The sequence below is a fragment of the Monopterus albus genome, unplaced genomic scaffold (genome assembly GCF_001952655.1).
Source record: "Monopterus albus unplaced genomic scaffold, M_albus_1.0 scaffold22.1, whole genome shotgun sequence".
Classification (NCBI taxonomy): domain Eukaryota; kingdom Metazoa; phylum Chordata; class Actinopteri; order Synbranchiformes; family Synbranchidae; genus Monopterus; species Monopterus albus.
Window position 1 is genome coordinate 1,343,917 of NW_018127902.1, and position 23,695 is coordinate 1,367,611.

The 23,695-nt window shown below is 39.9% G+C and overlaps 2 protein-coding genes across 2 annotated transcripts in view; one reads left to right on the forward strand and one right to left on the reverse strand.

The window, feature by feature from the left end:
• Positions 1-23,695, reverse strand: part of sh3pxd2aa (SH3 and PX domains 2Aa) — a 126,310-nt gene that overhangs the window by 68,718 nt on the left and 33,897 nt on the right. The window contains 3 exon segments of the mRNA XM_020594229.1: positions 11,196-11,287; positions 12,976-13,052; positions 17,965-18,040. Of these exon segments, the coding sequence (XP_020449885.1) occupies positions 11,196-11,287; positions 12,976-13,052; positions 17,965-18,040 (245 nt within the window).
• LOC109956840 (tripartite motif-containing protein 16-like) lies at positions 1,576-3,761 on the forward strand. Its single transcript, XM_020594228.1, has one exon. It carries the CDS (start codon positions 1,612-1,614, stop codon positions 3,286-3,288), a length of 1,677 nt encoding a protein of 558 aa, XP_020449884.1. The 5' UTR covers positions 1,576-1,611; the 3' UTR covers positions 3,289-3,761.

Consider the following 23,695-nt stretch of genomic DNA (forward strand, 5'->3'; position numbering starts at 1 on the left):
AAGCTAGGCTGATACTTGTAAAGAATACTGTGCTCATCAAAGATAGCATAAGCTTAGTAGGTTTACACAAAAAAGAATGTTTCAGATTCTGTTGCTCATTCATGTTGAGGATAAACACAGTCAAGTTACCAAAAATCTTTTCACTTCTTATGGAGCTGAGAAATCGGGCATACGTACAGCCAACAAGATGTAAATTCCTACCACTAGATATTTTTTACACTTCTAAGCAGTTTTCTACACGTTCTTGTTCTTCTTTCCAGAACTGTGGTTCAATTTGAACGGTGATTTGATGTCATTGAACTGTTTTCTAATTAGCACCTGGACGCAAATTAATGTATGTTGATTCATCAAAATGCAGGGTTAGAAGACAAGTGGGGAAAACGATTAATAATATAATAATTAATAATACAGTATATACATTGACTAATCTGAATATTCAGAGATTATTAACACCTTTTGGCAGCATGTCATACATGTTAAGAAACAGCACCTGGAATGTCTACAACATGAAAAAAGCAGACCAGATACTGACAACAGAGGCATGCTAGAACAAACAGCACCTGGAATGTCTGCAACATGAAAAAAGCAGACCAGATACTGACAACAGAGGCATGCTAGAACAACAGCTAAACAGGGCTTCAGACTGTGGTGATCAGTTGCACTTTGTGACCAAATTATTTAAAGATGCAACTGCAAGCCAATCCTTCCAACAATTATTTATTAGCACAATAACTATAAGAAGTTCAATAGTGTGCTATCTTAAAGATAGGGAACAGAATCACCATCCCTGCAGAAAAATGAACAAAAGCATTAGACCAGAAGATTGTCAAAGAATCAGTCAGTCAGTCTTGGTCAGGGGTCCAGTCAGTCCAGAGTCCACTCCCCCCCCCCCCCAGCCCAACTGCACACTTCACTACCGCAGCAGCATTGTTCTTCCTCCTATCCTTCAGCCTAACTCATTTTATTTACAGCTTCCTTCCGCTGTTACATCAATTTCCGAACTTAGCTTCCTGTCTCCACTTTTAAGAGGAAACACTCTGAGATGTACCCAAAAAACAGGAAACAGCTTGGCTAAATTAAATTATATACGCTCATTGCCCAGCTCACATGAACTTAAAGGTGAACACAATATTCTATTCTATTACATAGTCCATATTAGCTTGTAACTTAAACACTATAGTGCCTTACATGCTTTTCTTTTCTCACTTCTCTATTCACTCACCCCAACTGGTTTAAATAGTACAACTGGCCACCATAAGCTGGGATCTGTCGGAGGTTTCTTCTGTTAAAGGGAGTTTTTCCTCCCGACTATCGCCCCGTACTTTCTCAAGGGAGGATTTGTTGGGTTTTTCTTAATAATATTAGAAAGTTTAAAGTGCCTTGAGATGATATTTGTTGTGATTTAAATAAAACTGAATTGAATTTAATCTATTGTAAACAGGTAGCAATCACACAGTGTGTCTCTCAGATCACTCCTCTTTACTCAAACGAGTCACAGCCCAAACGCCCTCCCTCTCCTCGTTGGGCAAACATGTTTTATAGATCAGAGCTCAAACTAGTTTCACTTGTCACAAATTGAAACTCAGACAGTCATTGCCACTGAGAGGTGAAATGGCGCAGAAAGGAGTTCAGCTGGACTGGGAAACCTTCTCTTGTTCTATCTGTTTGGATCTGCTGAAGGATCCAGTGACTATTCCCTGTGGACACAGCTACTGCATGAACTGTATTCAAAGCTTCTGGGATGAAGAGGGTGAGAATAAATGCCACAGCTGCCCTCAGTGTAGGCAGACGTTCACACAGAGGCCTGTCCTTATGAAAAACACCTTGTTAGCAGTTTTACTGGAGGAGTTGAAGAAGACTGGACTCCCAGCTGCTGCTACTGTTGATCACTGCTGTGCTGGAGCTGAAGATGTGGCCTGTGATGTCTGCACTGGGAGGAAACTGAAAGCCCTCAAGTCCTGTCTGGTGTGTCTGGCCTCTTACTGTGAGAAACACCTCCAGCCTCACTATGACGCAGCTCCATTACAGAAACACAAGCTGGTGGAGCCCTCCAAGAAGCTCCAGGAGAACATCTGCTCTCATCATGATGAGGTGATGAACATGTTCTGTCGCACTGATCAGCAGTGTATCTGTTATCTTTGTGCTGTAGATGAACATAAAGGCCACGACACAGTCTCAGCGGCAGCAGAAAGGGCTGAGATGCAGAGAGGGCTTGATGGGAGTCGAAAACAAATCCAGCAGAGAATCGAGGACAGAGAGAAATATGTGAAGGTACTTCAGCAGAGTGTGAAGGCTATCAGTCACTCTGCTGATAAAGCAGTGCAGCACACTGAGAAGATCTTCACTGAGCTGATCTGTCTCCTTGAGAAAAGATGCTCTTATGTGAAGCAGCGGATCAGATCCCAAGAGGCGACTGAAGTGAGTCAAGTGAAAGAGCTTCAGCAGAAGCTGGAGCAGGAGATCACTGAGCTGAAGAGGAAAGACGCTGAGCTGAAGCAGCTCTCACACACACAGGATCATACCCAGTTTCTACTCAACTACACCTCACTGTCACGACTCAAGAAATCTACACACTCATCCAGCATCAGTATCCATTCTTTGAGGTATGTTGAGGACGTGATAGCAGTTGTGTCAGAGACCAGAGATAAACTACAGGACATTCTGAGAGAGACATGGACAAACATCTCACTGACACCGAATGAAGTGGATGTTGTACCGCCACAACCTGAGCCCAAGACCAGAGCTGGATTCTTAAGATATTCATGTAAAATTACACTAGATCCAAAAACAGCACACACACAGCTGTTATTATTTGAGAGAAACAAAAAAGTGATGGTAATGAAACAACAACAGTCTTGTGCTATTCACCCAGGCAGATTCACTGGCTGTTGGCAGGTCCTGAGTAGAGAGAGTCTGACTGGGTGTTGTTACTGGGAGGTGGAGTGGAAAGGGACAGGACATTATGTAGCAGTCGCATACAAGAGTATCAGCAGATCAGGGAGGGAGAATGAAAGTGGATTTGGATGCAATGACAACTCTTGGGCATTATGCTGTGAGCAAAACAGTTCTAGTTTCTGGTACAACGGCATCAAAACTCCCATCTCAGGTCCTCAGTCCTCCAAACTTGGGGTGTACCTGAATCACAGAGCAGGTATTCTGTCCTTCTACAGCATTTCTGAAAAGATGACTCTCCTCCACAGAGTCCAGACCACATTCACTCAGCCTCTCTATGCTGGATTTGGGTTTGAGGATTATGGCGACACTGCTGAGTTCTGTAAGCTCATATAGTTCCGCCTAGAGAAAAAGAGAACCACAGGCTGAAACCAAGAGTCAGCAATAGGAAGTTAAGGCTGGGGAGGAAGTTTGTATAGTCATTTTTTAACTATTGAAAAATCAAATGATTCTGAGTCACAACCTAAAGTATGATCTTATTTGATTTGCTAATGTGATGTGGTGTTGTATGTTGCAGTAAAAACTGAAGGAAGTTATGGTGAGGATGATGTAATATCTAGAAATTATAACTGACTGCTTTATTAATTGGATGATGTTAGAACGAGTATATGAAATTAAATTTCTAGGTGTCATAGTGGATGATAGATTCACCTGGAAATCTCATGTCAGATATATTCAGCATAAAATAGCAAAAAACATATCGATATTGGCGAGGGTTAGACATATGTTGGACATAAAAGCACTACGTATTTTGTATTCTTCATTGATTTTACCATACTTGGAGTATGGCGTTGAAAACTGGGGAAACACATACATAAGCTCAATTCAACCATTGTATATATTACAAAAAAGAGCGATAAGAATTGTGCATAAGATGGGGTATGGGCTATTCAATGAAAGGGAAGGGGGATACAATCTAAGTGGTCAGTTAAATTATAAAATTCATGCTATACGTACAACCAAAAAAAGATTTTGTATTTCCATAAGTGGAGTAAAACTATGGAATAATTTAAGTGTGGACATAAAAAACAGTAAGAAAATTGATGAGTTTAAACATAAATATAAAGGTATGTGTCAATCAAGATACGAGCAAGAACAGGCTTAATGATTAATCAGATGGGAGTGTGGATGTAGAATATGTATCCATGTAGTAATACTGCTTGCAAACCAATGATGGTAAGATGATGTTATGGGGTAGGACTAGATAAGTCTGACTTCTTCCTACTCCGTTCAAGCACGTACTGGGTATAAGCAAATTGAAAATATATTTGTGGATATGTCTGGAATTATGTGTGGTTACATACTGACTGTTGTTACATGTTTGAAAGAATAAATAAATCAAATCAAATCAATCAAATGTTTGATGGGTTGATTTAGATACAGTTAAAATCCTAATGAGTGATTATGATGTTTAGAAATATAAGTGATGGTTTGATAAAAAGTAATGAGGTTTTTACAAGTTTCACAAGTGAGGTTTTCAGTCACAAAGTGATGTGTGACTCATGTGCGCTTGACATTGCAATGATTTTCTGTAAAATGGAGAAGTGAGCAGTCACAGCCCTCCAAATGGGGAAGTGCAGAGAGAGACATCTGAGAAATCAGTGTGACATTTTGAAAAACATCTGATTTACTGGAAGAGAATGTGACTCAAACTGTCATGTATTGTCCACATCTGATCACAAGGACAACACGCTGTGGCAATAGCCAATAGAAAAAAGAGTTTATGGTGTGTATGGTAAAAAAAAAAGTTGTGCATGGTGGACAGGCTGGAGGTCTTTACACGTAATTTACCAGACTGTGTAAAATCTTAGTTAATGCACCTTTAACAGGAGCAATGTGATACAACAGCAGCTTTGATGGGGAATGTGATGTTTTTTTCTAGTTATGTTTGATCTAACATGCTGTTTGTCACATTTTCATTCTGTGATGTATTTCATATCTGGGAGACATTTCTGATTACTGTCTGTTTACATGGCTTTGTATAAAAGCACTGAAGGAAAGCCATTACAAAGGCCTGTTCTGAAGGTAGACTGTGGGTGCTTCTTTTATATGAGCATGTTAGACATAAAGTTCATTTCTGACCTTGGAGTACTTTGACAAAACAGCCCCAACTCATGTCCGCCCACTAGCTTGTCCTGGAGCTTTCAATCATATCACACAGTGTTTATCAGGTAAGTTGTCATGGTGATGGCTCAGCAGCTGTTTTACGAGCCCCATTAGTTCCAAGACTTCATGGGCTTGTTGAGTGAAAGGATAATGGTCAGCGTATGTTGGTATGAGGGGAAGCTGCTGAGTAGACTGCGTTGGGATTGTGTAAGCAAAACACAGTTGTGTTTACGTTCCATGTTTCTCACCAAAACACATTAAGTGATCAAGGCCTGTGGTGTGTGTCATGTACCTATTGCCTTTCTCCACACAGGGAAAACACTTGCTTGACTTAAATGCATTTGGAGTTTAAATATATTACCAAAGGCAACTAAAATGAAAATGAATAACTAATGAAAATTTTCTAGACTCCTGTTCTGTTCACCATATCATCATATCTTGCAAACATGCTTTGCATATTACATTAGGTCACTTTTACAGTTCAGTAATTCCTATAACAACTTATTCTGGCAGCATCTTGTCCTCTTTAGCCAGTCCTGACTGTTGCTTTCACTGGTTCAAACAACAAACATCAATTAGCATCACTTACAAAAGACAAAGGCCAGAATCAGCCTGGGTTGTTGCCTGCCTAATGTGCTCTCATCAACACAGCGTGTGTACTCAGAGGTCATTTGTGAGGCAACAGAAGTGCCACTTTGTAACATTATAACAAGTGAAATTTGTGTTTTTGTAGTTCAGCTAGGCTTAAAGTGTGGTGATTCTTCTCTAGCGAAATGTAGTGTCAGGATTAAGAATACTTTAAACTCATCAACTAATGCTACAGATCAAAACTAAATCTTCTGTAGTTATGTTGAAAGCTAAACCTAAGTGGATTTAACATATAAGGATTTTGACTCAATAACAGGGTTTGATAATGAATTCAAATTTGATAAAATGCTATCAAATTCTAATTAGGACTCTACAGATGATCAATATTAAAAATCTTGGATCAAGTTTAGCGATGAAACAGTGGATCAGAGCATCTCTACAACTCCCAAAAGCCTACATAAAGTCATGCACATGAAGAAATAAAGAGTAAAAAGAGGAGGTAGATGTGTTGACACATGCAAATTCCAACACACACATACTGTGCTGAATCAATATTATTTTTCAGCTGTCCATCCTTCTCAGGGTTTCAAATGACATCTCCTCATCAGCAACATTTAGGACATACTGTATGTGTGGACTTACACACTACTGACACACACCAATCAGGACTTTAAATCAGTGGGCAATCTCATTCCTGAACACACTCCCTCATGATTCATTTTCATTTAAGGTGATGCATCAGGGGTAGGGAACAAAAGGAACACATTCGATTTAGCCACAGCACAAATCCACCACCCTGGATCGTGACATCTTACTCACCATAACTGAGCAGATGTTTTCTTTTTTTAAAATGGGAGCAAGCGGTTCACCCTCCCCCCCGATTCCAGTCTTTTTTTCATTAAGGCAGAGCTTGCAGGGACAGAGAAGCCAGATGAGGTTGTGGCTCCATTTGATCTGAAGCTGACTGGGATACAGCACTTCCTCAGGCTGAGGTCACAACAACTACACCATCTCTGGGTTCAACTAACTACAGCCAGCCCGCAGCATCAATAAGAATAACAGAATTAGGGTTTTCATTTCACTGTGTCTGTTAAGTGGGAGAAAAAGCTAAATATGTCCTCACTATGTGCATTATTGGAAATTTCTGGCTGTGCTCACTTGAAATCAACATTTTGTAACTTTAAAGTAACTAATTTAAAGCATCAGGGCCATCGGGCTGGCATCAGAATAAACAATATTATCCCAGAAATGGCCAAATCCAACAGACAGAGAGAGTCTGGAACAGAAATGAGTGTTAGACACAAGAGTTTGTCATTTTATCCATTGTACTATTTCACAGTCTGGCATGTCTTGGCTGTGTCACAGTAGGACTATCACCTTTTTTCTGCCTGTAGTTTGGACACACATTTGGCCTCTTTGGAGCTCTTTTGGTTGTCTTCTGCAGTTTTGAAAACTTGCATACTAATGTACTTACTGTCAGAGTATTTATTGTGGCTGACAAATGATAAAATTTTATATCCAACCTAATCTGACTGTTCTTTGTCTTTGTGGCAGCATTTCTAATTACAGTGGTGAAAGAAATTGATACTTTCCTTAAAGGGGCAATTCACCAATTTTACATATCAGGATCACTCACAAAATTGTATTTGATTGTAAATAAGAGTGAATTCAGGTCATGATATATTCTGGGTGGTAAAAAAAAAAACAGGATGCATTTTATTGAAAATGCCCCCCCCCCCCCAAAAAAAGTGCAATACACTAAATCATTAGAATGTGCTTTTAGCTGACTGCAAAACACATCAAACTGTACATTTTTACTTGTCTAAATTTATTTCTACCGCTATTTAACTGTGATTATATTAGCTTTAAAGTTCAACTTTTTCCACTGAGGCAATGCATGATGCTATTCTGTCAACCTGTGTAAGCCATGTAGCAACCTTCTTTGATGGCTGATCCTTCAATGTCCTCTGTCCACAATGAAATTCTTAACATTCAGGTTCTGTTTAACATCAGTTTAGCTTCAGTGGATAAAATGTGTACAACAGATGAGGACTAACAGCTGTGAGGACATTGCATACACGCATCAATGATTCTCCAAGAAGATTAATGCAGTTTCTTTATGCACCAAAATAAACCAGCATATAGGATACAGATGGGAGAAACAAGAAAGAAAAGAACTGGAAGAGAAGAGGAACATAAGAATGAGAGGCAGAAAAGAGACACAAAGGCAGTAAAAGAGAAACAAGGAAGCAATACAGTGGAAAGCTGTATGGCAGACTGTGTTTGTAAGCTTGAGCTGCCGCAGCAGTTACCCTGGCCTCGATTTATGAAGCCAAGTTACATACAAAGAATAGAGGGAGGAAAAGAAGCAGTAATACTCTATTATGCTGTGCTGAAGACACTGGCAGGCAGAGGTCACCAAAGCCTGCCTGTTTCACCAAGACAACTCTAAACTAGAGCCTGACAGCAGAGGAGAGGAAAGGACAGGAGAGGAGAGAAATACTGAGAAAAGTAATTAAAATACAAAAAAGACATAGCCTGGGTGTAAGAAGAGTACTGGGCTGCAGCACCTCAGGTGCAGGCGTCCCTGCATAGAGGAACAGGTTCCAAATGAATGCTGTAGTGCGATATTGGCATTTTAGGTTTGGGGAAGAGAGAGTGTGCTCTAATTAAAAACTACCCAAAGGGGATATCTCCTGCTATGAAACAAGTCATTCTCCCCCTCCCACGTTCACATCCATCAAGTCATCTCCACACAAACCCCGCACACCCCCATCCCTTTTTCTCTTGCTTTGCCTGGTGGGAGGCTTTAACAAACTCATAGAGAAAAAGATGATATGGGAATAAACTAGAGAGAAAAGAGAGAGAAAGCTAATGAGCTTATTCACTGTACAACAACCATGCAACATTTTAGACATGCACAAGATGCTGAAAATCAGACAATGTTGCACAAGCTTTCTGGCGTTTATCTACAACATCAGAACTAGTGTGAGGAACATATTCAACCCCCAAGTGTCATTTAATTCATTGTCAACATCATGTTTGCATGTTGCACTTATAATTACAGTGAGAAAGATTTGAATACTGTACATATGCATCTGCATGTGAACTCAGGCTCAGGTTCAGGTTCACATTGTCATTTCCACAAAGATACATGACCTGCAGGACATACTGTACACACATAGGCTCAAAAAAAACAAAATAACTGTAGACTAAAACTAAAAACTGTCAACTAAAATCAAACATGTACAAACATCACATAGTCTTAAGTGTAAGAGTGTGCAGCAGCAACTCAGATGTAAACAGCTACCAGTGTATTTTCTCCTCTTACTGCAAACTTGAGATGCTGGTGGAATTTCAGCAACACTGTCTTTAAATTTGCATGATTGAAGTGACCAGAGATGAAAAAGGGCGTAGTGTTTGTTTGCTGTTTTCACTTTTGGGTGGGGGCGGGGGGGGGGGGGGGGGACAGGACAGGTAGAATGCTACAGCGGTCAACTCCCCTGGGGGATAGTAATGCTAGTACTTCATGATCGTAAACTTCACCAGCAGAGAACAGAGGCCGGACACAACCGCAGCATTTGTGCACCACTCCCTCTTAATGTACATACACAGTCCACCACCATAAATGATTCACCTTCAGCTCAGTATAAACTTATCCTGAGTCTGGAATATTGCTGTGTAGCTACATTTCAATGAAAAGAAAGAAGCAGCACTTCATCATTTAAAGATGAGCAGGCCATCTTTACATTAAATTAGATTAGATTAGATTCAGCTTTATTGTCATTGCCCATATACAAGTACAAGGCAACGAAATGCAGTTTAGCATCTAACCAGAAGTGCAATAACAACAGTGAAAAGTACACAGTATCTACAGTATGAACAGTCAGAATCATACCCACTCTACCAATCTCCAGAAGATCCTGGCAGTTATAGCTGGGTTTGGCTACATAAAGAATGCAGTTTTCTATAATTGAAGACAAGTAATACAACACAAACAGTGAAATATGTGGTCTGTGATCAGGCTGCGGCATCTGCATGCACCACCATGGCAGGGATGGAGGCAAAATGGTTATATGTAAACTTTAATTTTGCACCCAAAGTTATTCCTGAATTTCACTGAAAACTAGAAGTAGAAGTGTTTTCACCTACAAATCACACAAATGAGTTTGTTGACAGCATAACTCAAAAAGAAATGAATGGGTTTTAATTTAATTTTTTTTGGAGTGGTAGAATATGACCCACAGAACAATCCATTAGATTTTAGTGGTAATCTGGCTCATCATCAGGATCCAAGATTTTTTTAAAGAATTTTTCACCATTGTGAGACATGGCCAATTTCAGTATTTTTGCTTGTAACCCCATACACAACGCCTGCAATGCATGGGCATAAATTGCATGGTAACATCTACATAAGTTCTACCACACACCAAAGTTTGATCCAATAATATTCTGAATCTGCTGATCCAGAATGTTCATATTTACAGGGCTCAGAGAAAACTCGTGACTGAGACAACAAATAATGCTGGAGACCTGCAAGTAAGATCAAATTCTAGCTGAAACTCTGCTGATTCAGTAGGATGTCTAGAGATTCAACATGTATTCAAAGGTTACTGAGCTAGATCCTGAATAAAACCATCATTACTGAAATATATATTTTTTTAATAACTTTCAAACTAATAATATGATTGTGACTCCAAATGCTAGGGGTAGATTTTATGGTCAAGGAATCGTATTATCAGGCTCAACCTATGATGGGAATATTGCTTTTAGGTGGAATGGCATTATGGGGACACAGAGCTGCCTTGGTGGAGGTTTGTGCTCGAAGTGTTGACTGGTTACTTAAAAATTCCACTTTCATTGTTAAGAGGAAAAATGTGTCACTACACAATGCTTTTACTTCCAACCTGTTTAGGTCAGATAAAGGTCATAGCATTAATGTTGTTTTTTTTCCTTCATAAGCTGATGTAAAACCAGTATCAGACTAATATTTGGGCAGTCATTAATGCCCACATTCACATAAACCGCCATTATCCATTGGGGTGATTACTATCCACACTTTCACAGTCAGCAAAACTGGGTTTACTTTGACTTTGACATCAAAGTAATAATGTGGTAGATCCCACCTCACTTGTATGATCGTTCCTCACTTGCATTGTCCCAAAGCTCCTATATTAGCTCTGAGGAGCAAGGAACAATGGTCAAGGAGGCTGGCTGGAAGAGCCATGAGCAAGGATACACGAGACCATACTTCGCATAAGTCTTCTATGGACTGACATGACCCTTTTTCAGCAATCAGTTGATGATTGGATGCTTCAGATGCAGGACTGGATGGCTCATGTCTCTAAAAACATTTCCTCAACTCCTCTCCCCTCACATCTTACATGGACAGGACTAAGACGCAAGTGAGGGAGAGGTGGATTCATATAAGAGACTTACGATGACCCCTGGTGTCACTAGAGAGTGCAATACAAATCAGTCAGTGGAATAGTCTGTACAATATGCCTACGTGTGTTTGGTGTTTGTGGTGTACACTGTGTGACACTCACTCCACTGGGGGATTGATGTCCTCAGCTTTTGTCTCAAAGAAACGCAGCACCTCCTCGCTCTGAGAAATCTGAGGGGGGAGTCGCACCAGTGCCTACAGAGTTAACCAAAGAGAATAGTGGGTTGAAAAGTCGACAGGTTACAATTCAAATTATCCACTTTATTTACTTGTTTAATGTGTATGTATCGTACAGCTGCACTAGTCTTTTCAAATGACTGTGTTTTTTGAAAAGCATCACTCAAAGTGATAAACACACAGAGAAGTCCCACCCAACTTTGCAGTTTCCTTTTAGCTTTACAGAGCCTTTGAGCCTCTTTAAGCTAACCCATTTGCCTGCATGTAAACTGTAAAACTGTAACTGTAAAATCAATTAATGCAGTTGTCAATGTTTTTTGAGGAATTTTATTATGAAAGAGGTCTGTATAATTCTCCTCTATAAAATTAAGATGCATCAAACAGATGTTTCTTTTGGGTAAGAATTGTCTCAGCCGAGGTAATCAACCATGCTTCTTCCCTGTACGTATGTTCACTGACAAAGCCACACCACAGTCAGAGAGGATCAGATGTCTGGCTAACCATCTATTTTTAATGACCTGGCTGGCTCCCACCAAAGGCATACCTTATGTACAGTACATCATCGGGATATGCAATGGCACACGAACAATGTAGGCCTTTTATTTGAACTGGCATAGTCTGAGCTACCTTCATATTTCATTTGTCAGAATCTATATTTTTGAAAGACCCTAGTGGTTTTGATAGAAGAGCTTGTATCTCAGTGTGCGCCCACAACTGGCTGGACTAAATATCATTCACTTTCCACATAGCACATCCTTTCGAGATCACTGGGTAATTAGTCTTGTTCTCTGTTGTTTGCCTCATAAACAAGATGTAGGAGGTAAACAGTGAGGCACACTCCACACTGTGGGACTAAAAAATAGGCTCACTATAACAACTGTAAATATTAGAGCGCTTCAGGTTATTTGGGTAATTAGGAAGCCAAGTTCTCTTTTTAGAAAGCATTGCTTATGTTTGGCAAAGAATCAGGGTCATTTCAGATGTGTATAGTTAGTTTTAACTTTTAAACTCCTTTTGGTCCTAATTACTGAGCTGCTATACTGTAGCTACCTTTTCCTAATGCAGGCCAACAATACGGCTCCTGAACCGTGTGTATAGGGGCACACATAAGAACCCACATCTGGTGTAATGCACCCTCCCCCCTACTGCTAGTGAGGCTTTGTGCCAAGGAAGAAAGGAAATGGGGAAGGCATGGTGAGGAAAGAATCTGAATATGGGATAAATAAAAAAACTAATAAGAGAGAGAGAATAGGAAGTGATAAGGTGACGTTCCATTGAACTAGAGAATGACAAAAGGCTTTCAAAGTTTCTTTTAGCTTTTGGGAAAGGGACACTAATTTGGAGGAGAGCTTAGTTTCCTAACTGTATCAAATAAGAGGATAGGTTTATTAGTGAAGTCTAAAGCACAACTAGGTTGAAAATAATCAGCCTTCAACTGTAGGAAGAGATCACAACATTTCCCCACCAAGTGTCAGAGCACATTACAGGCTCTTCAGATGTCTCAGAATAGCACTAATACATAGCTCTTCAATGTGAGTACTCCCTGGGAACTCTTCCATGTCCACAACTGTGTCTAAGCCTCATGTCCCATGTTTAAAGCATGTGAAAGGACAGTACAGGTTGTGACCTTAGACCCCTCACAGACTGGGGGACATTCCCCAGAGTCAGATGGGAGAACTAGGATGTTTACAGTAAGGCCTCTTTACCCTGCAGTAGTCATCAATGAAACGCAGCCGCTTCATGGCCACATCTCGCACGTGACTCCTCCGGAACAGGATTTTGCCTGAAATGAAGAAAAAGGAAGAGAATGAAAATGGAGATGAGGGAGAAGGTAAATGAAAACAAAGGAAGGGTATGATGATAGATGGAATGGAAAAGGAGAAAAGAGCAAGCCATATTTGACACATGCATAGAGCCCTCTCTAAAAATACAACAAATTTAACATGATTTTGCAGTGTAGATCACTGCATGTAATACCCTGGTCTGCCACAGGATGTCAATAATGTAGGGCAGCGAGCCCAACCAATCTCAGCACCACGCTGAGGCTCCAGGATTCCACGACCTTTGCCTGTGACATGGCTTTCTAAATCACAAACAAGACATATACACTCATGGGTCACACATTTTAGGGCTCAGCCTACTCATGGAGATCATTAAAGTTGAACCACCAACAACAGCAGCCCCCTACAATCAAACTATATGCACTTCATCCTGTTTCAGAAGCGTAAAATGATGTCTTGCATAATCAGCTGTTTTTAAGGTGTTATTTACGATCAAAAACAAACTTTGTGATAATGTTATGCATTCACCTTGTTAGCAAGAATGTTTCCAAAACTATTATATTTTAACTACCATCGGGGTTTGCTGACAAGGCTTATACAGCCTGTAGAAGCATGAAGTTTTGCAGAAAATATGCTATAGTATTAGCACATTAGCAATACTCCTTATGCGTAATGCTCTTCTTTTAATTGCATCTGATGAATGAAGGTGCAATTAAACAGAAGCATTTGACTGGATGATGACTGGGGTTTGTGTGTACTTTACTGTGAAGCACAGCAGTTATAAACAACTTGGGAGAAATTTTAGGTATTGTTTGAAATGATTTGATACCAATGCCCTATTGGTACTCCATTTCCTATCAGTACCAAAACAATACCCTCTTTTTGTTGATTTTTTTGTTTTGCTTTTATTTCTGTTCACTTCCACATATTAATACAAAAAATGAATCGGATTAAAGTCAACCCCTTTATTTTTAAATGGTATTTCTCTTGCTTGACAAAGCACGTCCAGTACTGAAGGTCAATAACAGCCTCTCTGATCCTAAATCAGTCAGCACTGGTGCCCCTCAGGGCTGTGTGAGCTCTCCACTACTCGTCATGTTGTATACTAACGAGAGTGTGTGCATCCACCCTATGTTTTTCTGATGATACTACGATTCTTTGTTTACTCCATAGAGACAGTGATATTTCATCTGATTATTCAGAGAAAGATAACTTTGCATGCTGGTGTGATGCTAACCATCTTCCTTTGAATGTGAAGAAATCTGAAGAGATGGGATTTGACCCTAAGGCAGTGGGTGAGCACAGCCCAGTAATTATCTATAACGCTCCCATTAATCAGGTATGTTCCTATACGTATCCTGGTGTACCAAGGTTTGAATCTCGGTACTTGCAGTCGAAATGTCCTTGGGCAAGACACTGAACCCCCCCATGGTGTGTATGCACGCCGGGGCCCTCAGCCTGCAATAAATAAGCTGCAATAAATAAAGCTTCTTCTTCTATGATATGCTTACCTGGAAAAACCATGCAGATATCCTATGCCTACAGCAGAGGTTGCACTTTTGGAAATAGCTAAGTGTATATGGGCTTAACCAAAAACTTATGTTTCTGGTCTACCAAGCAGTCTTAGAAAGTCAAATAAGATATGGGATACAGACTTGTTATGGTAAACTCTCAGTGCAGTCGAAAATCAGGCTGCCCACCTTGTCAGGACTGCTATGAAGATCACAGGGAAAACTGAATATCTATCCCTGCAATCTATACACAAACAGTCTATGCTTAGAGGAGCATATACTGTGGCAAGAAAAAGTATGTGAACCTTTTGGAATTTCATGGTTTTTTGCATTTTGTCATAAAATGTGATCTGATCTTCATCTAAGTCAAGAGTACTGACAAATATAATGTGCAAAAAAATTCTGATCTTTCATGTCTTTATTGAAGACACTCATTCAACATTCAAAACGGTAGTGGAAAAATTAGGTGAACCCCTGGAATTAATAACTGCTCACATTATCCTGAAGAATTTTTTGATACACTTGGGAATTCATCTTCCCCTCAATGATTACAAGCTGGCCAGGCCCTGATGCAGCAAAGCAGGCCCCAATCATGATGTTTCCTCCACCATACTTTATGGTCGATCAGGATGATGTTTTCATGATGATATGCAGTGCCCTTTTTATGCCAGATGTAGTGCTGCATGTTCTTTCCAAATAGTTCAGTCTTAATTTTATCAGTCGACAAAACATTTTGCCAATACCGCTGTGGAGTGTCAGTGTGCTCTTTTGCAAACATCAGGCATGCAGCAATGTTCTTTTTTTTTAATCAACGGCTTCCTTCGTGGCGTCCTGCCATAGACACCCTGCTTGTTCAATGTTTTACGTACTGTAGGCTCATGAACATAGGTGTTATCCAGTTCCAATGACACCTTCAAATCTTTGGCTGTCACTTGAGGTTGTTTCTTTAAGTCATTTATGAGTCTTCGTTGTGCTCTTGGGGTCATTTTGACTGGGCACCCACTTCTTGGTAGAGTAACCGCAGTCCCAAAGTGCATCCATTTGTAGATCGTTTGCCTAACTGTAGACTGGTGAATTTTTAAAGTCTTTGAAATCACTTTATAACCCTTTCCAGCTTTATGTAAATCAACAATTCTTGATCATAGATCTTCTGAAGGCTCTTTTTGGCGAGGCATGGCTCACATAAGCATATTGTATTCTTCTTGTGTGAAGCAAACTCAAAAGGTTTGAGTGGTTGTCAAAGTAGCTCTAGTCCACACCTCCAAACTGATTTTCTTAACAAGACTCCAGGTATGCTAACACCTGACTCCAATTAGCTTTTTTGAGGTAATTAACTCAAGGGTTCACATACTTTTTCCACTAGCACTATGAGGTTTTTATGGTTCTTCTCAATAAAGACATGAAAGATCAGAATTTTTTTGTGTTATATTAGGCAAATTATATTTGTCAGTACTCTTGACTTAGATGAAGATCAGATCACATTTTATGACAAAATGCAGAAAACCATGACATTACAAAAGGTTTGCATACTTGCCACTGTAGCATATCGCCTGACTGATCCCATGTCCTTCATTTGGACCTTAATTTGTGAAGTGCCCTGAGATGACTTTTGTTGTGATTTGGCACTGTACAAATAAAACTGAATTGAACTGATATTTTCTTTAAGCACTAAAAAGGCTGTTTTAAAGAATGCAACAAAATAATGTTTTGTTGAGCAATAAGATAGAGATGGAATATGCCTACAGTACCAGTGCTTGGCAGACAGATGTAAGCCGTATTAAAATGCATTAAGATGTGAAATGTTGCAATGTGTTTTAAGCTGATGTTTATATTGTTCATATTGCACAGGTCATTTTATGGATGGATTTTGGTCTATACAATTATTTTACTGTGTAAAATGTTGAAATGCACCTACCAAAGAAAGGTTTCAACAAGGGGACAATAAAGTGCATCACATCGTATCCTGTCGTATTATCATTGCCTTGCTTTGAGAAATATAAACTTTTGTTTAAACTTTTTCATTCAGTAAAAGAGCCCAACATTGAATGTGAAGCGATCTCTAAACACATGCAACAGTATAAGAAATTTTCCTGAATAAAATAAAAATAAACTGAAATACCCTGTGAATGAAATCAGGAGCTGTCTGGTCAAAGAATAACTAAAGAACATGATGAATCTCATCCGCCATTAATACCAGCTTTTGTATGGCAGTTTTCAACACAAACCCATTTAAGTTGGTACCAAAAAATTACTGAGGTTTTATACACAGCCTTACATGGAAGTAAAGAATTGCCATAACCATCTGAATTGCTCTAGACAACTGAATACCTACATTTGAAAGGTAACCACTATTTAATAATTGACACTGACATTCAAATTCCACTATTATAGCCAAGCTTATACCCTGTACCAAGCAACACCAATTTGCCAGTGAAACGGGTTGGTGATTCCTAAATATTTGTCTGGAAAAATCTGTGATCAATCGCCCACCTTTATCCAAAATATTGCCATGCATTTTATTGGATTCTATCACTGTCTTACTGGAAGAGTGGAGGAGTTATCCTGAAAAAGCATCTTCGAACAAAAATAGACAGTCAATAATGTTTGAATCTGTTCTGTTGAATTGTAAGAAAAGAGGTAGGTGGATGTCTGGTTTTGTCTGTGAGTGTGTGTCAAGAAGGACTAACAGGAAGAGGAGGGCTTGAGAGGAGACAGAATAGGTACAGTAAATGTGGAGACCATGTGTTGGCCACAGGGCTTAAGCTGAGCATTTACCAAATTAAACTGCTGTAAACAGACAGCAGCATTTCACTCCCTAAGTACACATTAATCCACAGAAATCTATATGACAAACATACAGGCGTTCACAGACACGGTCGCACACAAGACACCAGTGTGATTAGGAGAATCACTGTCAGCCATTCTGCTCTGGACACTGAAATGCCACAGACAGCATCATCGATAACTGCAACGCAGCACTGTGGGTCACCATGAGCCTGGATGTCAGGTGACGACTTACAGCAGGAGAGACAAGCATTTGTGGCATGACTTGAATCAATACTAAGACACACACATGCACATTGTACATCCCTATTATGTATGCCTTTGACCATCAAATACATGGATAACTGAAAGGTCAATTAGAAATAATATAAAAATGTCACTAAAACAAAACAAACACAAAGATATACAGGAAAAGATCTGAAAGTCAAAGATAACGCCTTGTCAGCAGTAACATGGTAGCACACACATCTATACATACAGTATATGTACACTTAAGCAAACACACTTAGTGCAGGCAGGCATCAGTAGCCATCTCTTATTGACGCCCTGAGAGTGCCCGCCATACATTATTGATATGGTGGCCTGTTCAGATAACTGGGCCTCAGGAGAAGTTTATTACCTGGAAGAAATGGGATGATCCTCTTCTTTGGGTCCTTCTGCCCTCCCTCAATTGGGAACTTGTCAAGTATCTGCATCTGTAGAATAAATGGGAGACACAGCTGTTTTTAGCTGTATTGCTTTGCTACTTATGTACAACATTAGCTTATCTGCTTTCTTTCTGAGAGTGAGATAAGAATCAATTTCAGTCTCATGTCTCACATGTTAAGTATAGAGATGGAATATGCCTACAGTACCAGTGCTTGGCAGACAGATCAGCTGTTGGTTGTCAAGAAATAGTTCCAGCATGTAACTCCCTCTAAAACTACAGTTTTCATTACATTTTGGTTTTGTGTAAGAATAAAAAAAAAACATGATACATGTTCAACAGTGAGCTTTAGAGTTGCTTGTGTACTTTACTGAACAAAGCAAAGCTAGGACTTCCCTTTGTTTCCAGTATTTGTGCTAAGCTAAGCTAATTATCTAGACTAGCTACTCTAGCTCCATACTTACTGCACAGAAACAAAAGTGGTACTGATCTTTTTATCTGATTCTAAATAAGAACAAATAAGTTTTCACTCACTGAACACTTTATTAAGGACACTTGCAGTGCAATCTAATACAACAGCCCTTTATCAAGCACATAATGTTTCAAGAATTTACTAATTCAATTATGTTTATTGTATGTGTTTATATTCAGAAGTGTTCCTAGTATTCTGAACCCTTTATGTCTATAAAGGAGAACAACAATATAGAGACATCACTGAATAAAATGCAATCTAGTACAATACCACCACCTTTAACTATGACCTCAGTAATAAACACAAAATAGAATTTATACATTTCGGACAATTTCACCAAAACCTGAAACATCATGAGCTTGATAAACACAGATGGTAAGGCAGGGCTACTTGGCTGCATTCAATTATACATATGTCCCTAACAAAATGCATGGTAAGTAAAGAGCTGCTTGGATAAGTAACTGTAATGTACTAAAGTCAAAATTCTACAATACTTGTTACAGAGAAAAGAATCAGCTACATCAATAAGACATTACCACTGTCCATCACTGCTTTGGACACATGCAGCTAGCTGTCTTCAGGCTACGCTAGCTAGCACACCAGCTTAAGACAAAGACATGACACTGATGTCTTATTTTACTCTCATAAAGAAAGCAATAGTATTCCTTAAATTTGAAGTATGACTTATTTCATGTGGCAACTGAAAGACTCCTATGGACAAATAAAAAATACTTTACTCTTTAACATCTTTTCCCTTCAAAATGGATGTGCAGCATTTGATTTGGAAATGTATTTAGTCCCATACCTACACATATTCTAAAAATCAAAGCCAGTCAACACACTTTTGGTCCCAAGGGCAGTGCAACAGCAGTGGCTCAGTAAGCTATGTGGCTCACAGGAGTCAAGTGAGCTCTGATTTACTCATAAAGCACAGCGACACTAACATGGTGAGCGCAGAAGTGCTGACACTGGAGTTGGAGGTACAGGCAGAAAGAGAATGAGGAAGGATAGAGAAAGAAAGAGGTAGAGACAGAAAGAAGAGAGGGACAAAGTAAGGTAACAGAATAAGGAGAGAAGAGGAACAGAGAGAGATACAGCAGAGTTCAGGAGCTATAGTAGAGTGTGTCAGCCCTATTGTGTTTAGCTAGTTTCACCCTTCAAATAAATCATTCAAGAGAAGGATCAGGGAGAAAGTAAAAGCAAAGCAGAGGAAAGATGCAGTTGGCTAGTGGACGGACTGCACAGCACTGCAGCAAATGGTTTCCTACAGTAATCAGAGATGGAGAGTAGGTGTGTGTGTCTATATGCATGCATGCATTGGGGGTGTCCAGAAAGGAATATAATTAACAGGAAAGAAGAAGAGACATCAGCTGCATCTGTATTTGTAGTAAGAAACCCTGGGGGGTTGCGAAGTGAGCAAACATCCTGGTAGAGCTCTGGATGTATGGAGACATGTAGACGCACACACTCAAATCCCCAATGCATCATCCTGACACACCGGTCCCCAGATCCCATTTCTGTCCATCTGTCAATGTGCATCCACCCTACCATTGTTTTTTTTAACCCAGTTCCACTTGGATGGACAGTTAGAGGACACCAGGAACAAGAGAATCAATGCTACACAGGCCACAATCCAGATTCATGGTCTGTCTTGCAAAGATTTTTCCTAAGCTGCCGGGTTTCTCCACCCATTCAATAACTTCTGCTGCTGTGACAGCACAAAATGTAGAGCAGACCAAGCTCTGTGGACCCATGCTGCCTGAGCCAAATAAAGTCCCGCTAAATTTACAACCCGCTGAGAGACACACAGGGACAAAAGGGTGATGTACCAGAAAATAAATAGTTAGCACAGAAGCTGGACTTGCAGTAGTTTTAAAATGTGACTGCACCTTTTTTGCTGTTTTATTAACAAAAGTGAAGGAAAAGGTGAATTGTGATGTGAGGAAAACGTCAACGCTAAACAGTGTGCAGTTGTGTCTGCATGCTGTATGGCTCTATGTGTGTGTGTGTGTATGTGTGTGTGTGTGTGCATTTGTGTGTTCAGGTGCAAGAACTGGAATGGACAAAAGCACCTCTAAGGCTTCAGTCTGCTGACTTTTTCTCACAGTTCAATACTACATGACTGCACCGCCCCTCTTGTTCTCCTGAACTGGCCCACTTGGATTAAGGTTATTTAAAATGCCTCCATTTAGTTGCAGCTCAGCCTAAAATACACACTTTCCTGTCACTGCTGACAGATTACTGGCACAAGGAAGAATGCTGACATCTTGCCGGGAATTATGGAATTACTGGCAGAGAGAAAATGATGAAAACAGGTGGGACAGCGAGGATCAGGTGACAGAGCCTATGACAGCATTGTTCTACACGCATCCACACACACCGCACACCAAAGGTGAAAGCTCAGCACTTGTGCCGCCGTATTCACTTGTAATATGACAATCACATATTCATTAGTCCAGGTGGTAATATTCCAATCCCAGGAAGTCAAAACAGAAAGAAAAGAAATACATTAAGTAAAAACAAAAACACTCATGCCAAACCATTGCTCCACTTCCCACACTTCACTTCACTGTCTCCTTGGTAACCAGCACAGAGAGTGTGAAGAAGAGTTGTGAAGGGATGTGATTGGATGATTCTACACAGCTCTGGACCACTGGTGTAAATGTTAGGAGTCAGGTTAAAAAAAAGCAAGAGGATGAGGCTCTTTTATAGCCTGTCAGAGCGACTACTGATTACTATGATGTAATGTTTACTGCTCACTTTAGATTTACTTACACATTACACCTCAGCCAGGGAGACCAGGATTTTGTTGATGGCCTTTGCTTTCAGCACTTAACAGATGCTGGTTCAATCTGGATTACACGGTTCTGTGAAAGAGCTTTAAAATGGTGGTTCTGTCCATGACTGATACTGATAAAGATGACAGTGTGGGCATTTCTGAGATCTCATCAGTTAGTTGTTTGGTTCTAAGACTCACTGGATGTTTAGCTGAATGTTTACACACCTGATGTTGCACCTGACCTGACTCATTACATTCACTATGATTTAGATGAGGCCTTTACAGACCAAGTGGACCTGTGAAAATCTGCACATTAAGTTAATCTGTTGTTTAGTTAATTAATTAATCAATTAACTGTTTAGTTACTGAAAGTCAGAAATAGTTAAAAAATACCCATCACAATTCCTCAGAGCCCAATTTGACTTGTTTTGTCCAATCAACACCTCAAAATGCAGAGATAATCAATCTACATCTCATTGATATGAAACAGAGAAAAGCATTATGTTCTCACATTTGAACAGACACAACAAGTTACTAATGTTTTGTATTTTTGCTTCTTAAATGACACAAAGGATTAATAAATTATCAAAACTGTGGAAATAGGTCTCTGTTGATTGACCAATTGATTAACTCTCAGCACTAGTCTTGGGCCAAATTTGAACCAATTTATAAAAGGCCAGGCCACCAAGACGGATATGACTCATTCTATCACAAAGCAACCTCTCAACCAGTTACCCAGTCGCATCCAATTCAACACAACATTTCTATCTCCACACTACAATATACAGTATAATCCATAAAGGCTCTCTTCAGTTACAGTAACATGAAACATGTACACAGAGAGGAAAGACTGGGCCAGTGTAGGACTGTGCTCAGAATGAGACAAATAGCAGCGCATTCTTCATATCATGCACATGTGCTAAGAATAGAGCCGCCATATAAGGAGCTGTCAGAGTCAGTTGGCATAATCTTGGGAGATGCCATACTGTTACTGCACATGGGATTGATGCCTCACTTCCTGTCAGTGGTCATGTGACTGTGAGGGTTTACCCCAGGCTTCACGGTAGTGGAACGGAATAGAATGGAAATAAACACGCAGGCACTGAACCTCTGGAACAACTCATGACCAGCATGACAAGGCAGCCATGTGATCCTCATGCCATTTCCACAGCAAGGTGGTGATAGAGAGTGATAGGCCATAGAGTCAGCATGCATGTTCTCACTGCTCTGAAGGCGTGACATGATAAGGTCACTAGGGTTGCTGTTCCACTGGTGTCTGCAAGCAAACATACAGTTAATGATAAAGCCAACATGTATTCTCTCTCCATGATGTAAACATGCTTCCTCGCAGTTACTACTGGGAACCGCCATCTCCATCTAAGCCCCTTTTTTCTTTTTGAGAAACTCCAGCTCAAGAAGAAATACTATGTGCAAATCTTTGGCAGTCCATCTAAATGGAGCTTGACTTTCTCTATCAGTCCAAATCCTAAAGACAGAAGGGTAGAAACTAATGGAGCACATGAATCAAGTCTGAACAAGCATTAGTGTCCTGCAGTATCCAGTTTCAGAGAGACAGATGTCTGAGATGAGCCTGGGGTGTTTCTTTTCAGCCACAATCACTCACACTTGTGCCTCTAAATATAAACTGGCACTGTGGCACCAGATCTGGACAACTCGCTGCCTAGAGTTGGCACATTAGCTTCGGATGGAAAATGATATCCTGCGTGCTTTTATGCAGTGAGTGCATGTGTGGGAGTAGAGTGTCTAAAAAGTGGAGCTTTTTCCTGGAGATGTCAACACAGCAGGGACTTATGCCCTATGTGGCAATCCAGGCACCCCTTAGTTTCAATAAGACAACAGGTGCAGGGACTTGGTGACTTTTGTCTGTCCACAGTGGCTTATTGCACATTCACTGATCCCAGGCTGAAAGCCTGCTGTGGCCTTTGGAACAAGGCTCCAGGGATTGGCTTTGGCTGGGAAAGACCCTTAATGGAATGGGATCCCTCTCTGGAATTCCTGTCTTTTTAAAAAACAAATAACATTTTTCCATTGCTTTGTGATTATTTGCACACAAATTGTGAAAAAGAACATCAGTTTTCCAGTCTCTAAGGTAATGTCTTGAAATTGCTTGAAATGGTTTGTCCAACCAACACTCCAAATCAAAAAAGATTCAATTTAAGATAATATGAAACAAACCAAAGCAGGCACACTTTAGTTTTGAGAAAATGGAACCAGAAACTGTTTGGAATTTTTGCTTGATAAATCTCCAAATGCATCAACTTTTCCTAAGTTGAATCAAGTAGATCTTGAAGCTTGTTTAAACAATTACCTCACTCATTAAATGCTTCACTATTGCTGTGTTATATTTGAAAATGTTATTAACTTCTTCTGATGGAAGCAGAATTTAGTTACAGTATATTCATTTCAGGCAAGGCAGGTTGCCTACTATATGA

What these genes read in the sequence shown, in the direction of transcription:
- LOC109956840 (XM_020594228.1), top strand. Translation starts at nt 1,612, where the DNA reads ATGGCGCAGAAAGGAGTTCAGCTGGACTGGGAAACCTTCTCTTGTTCT.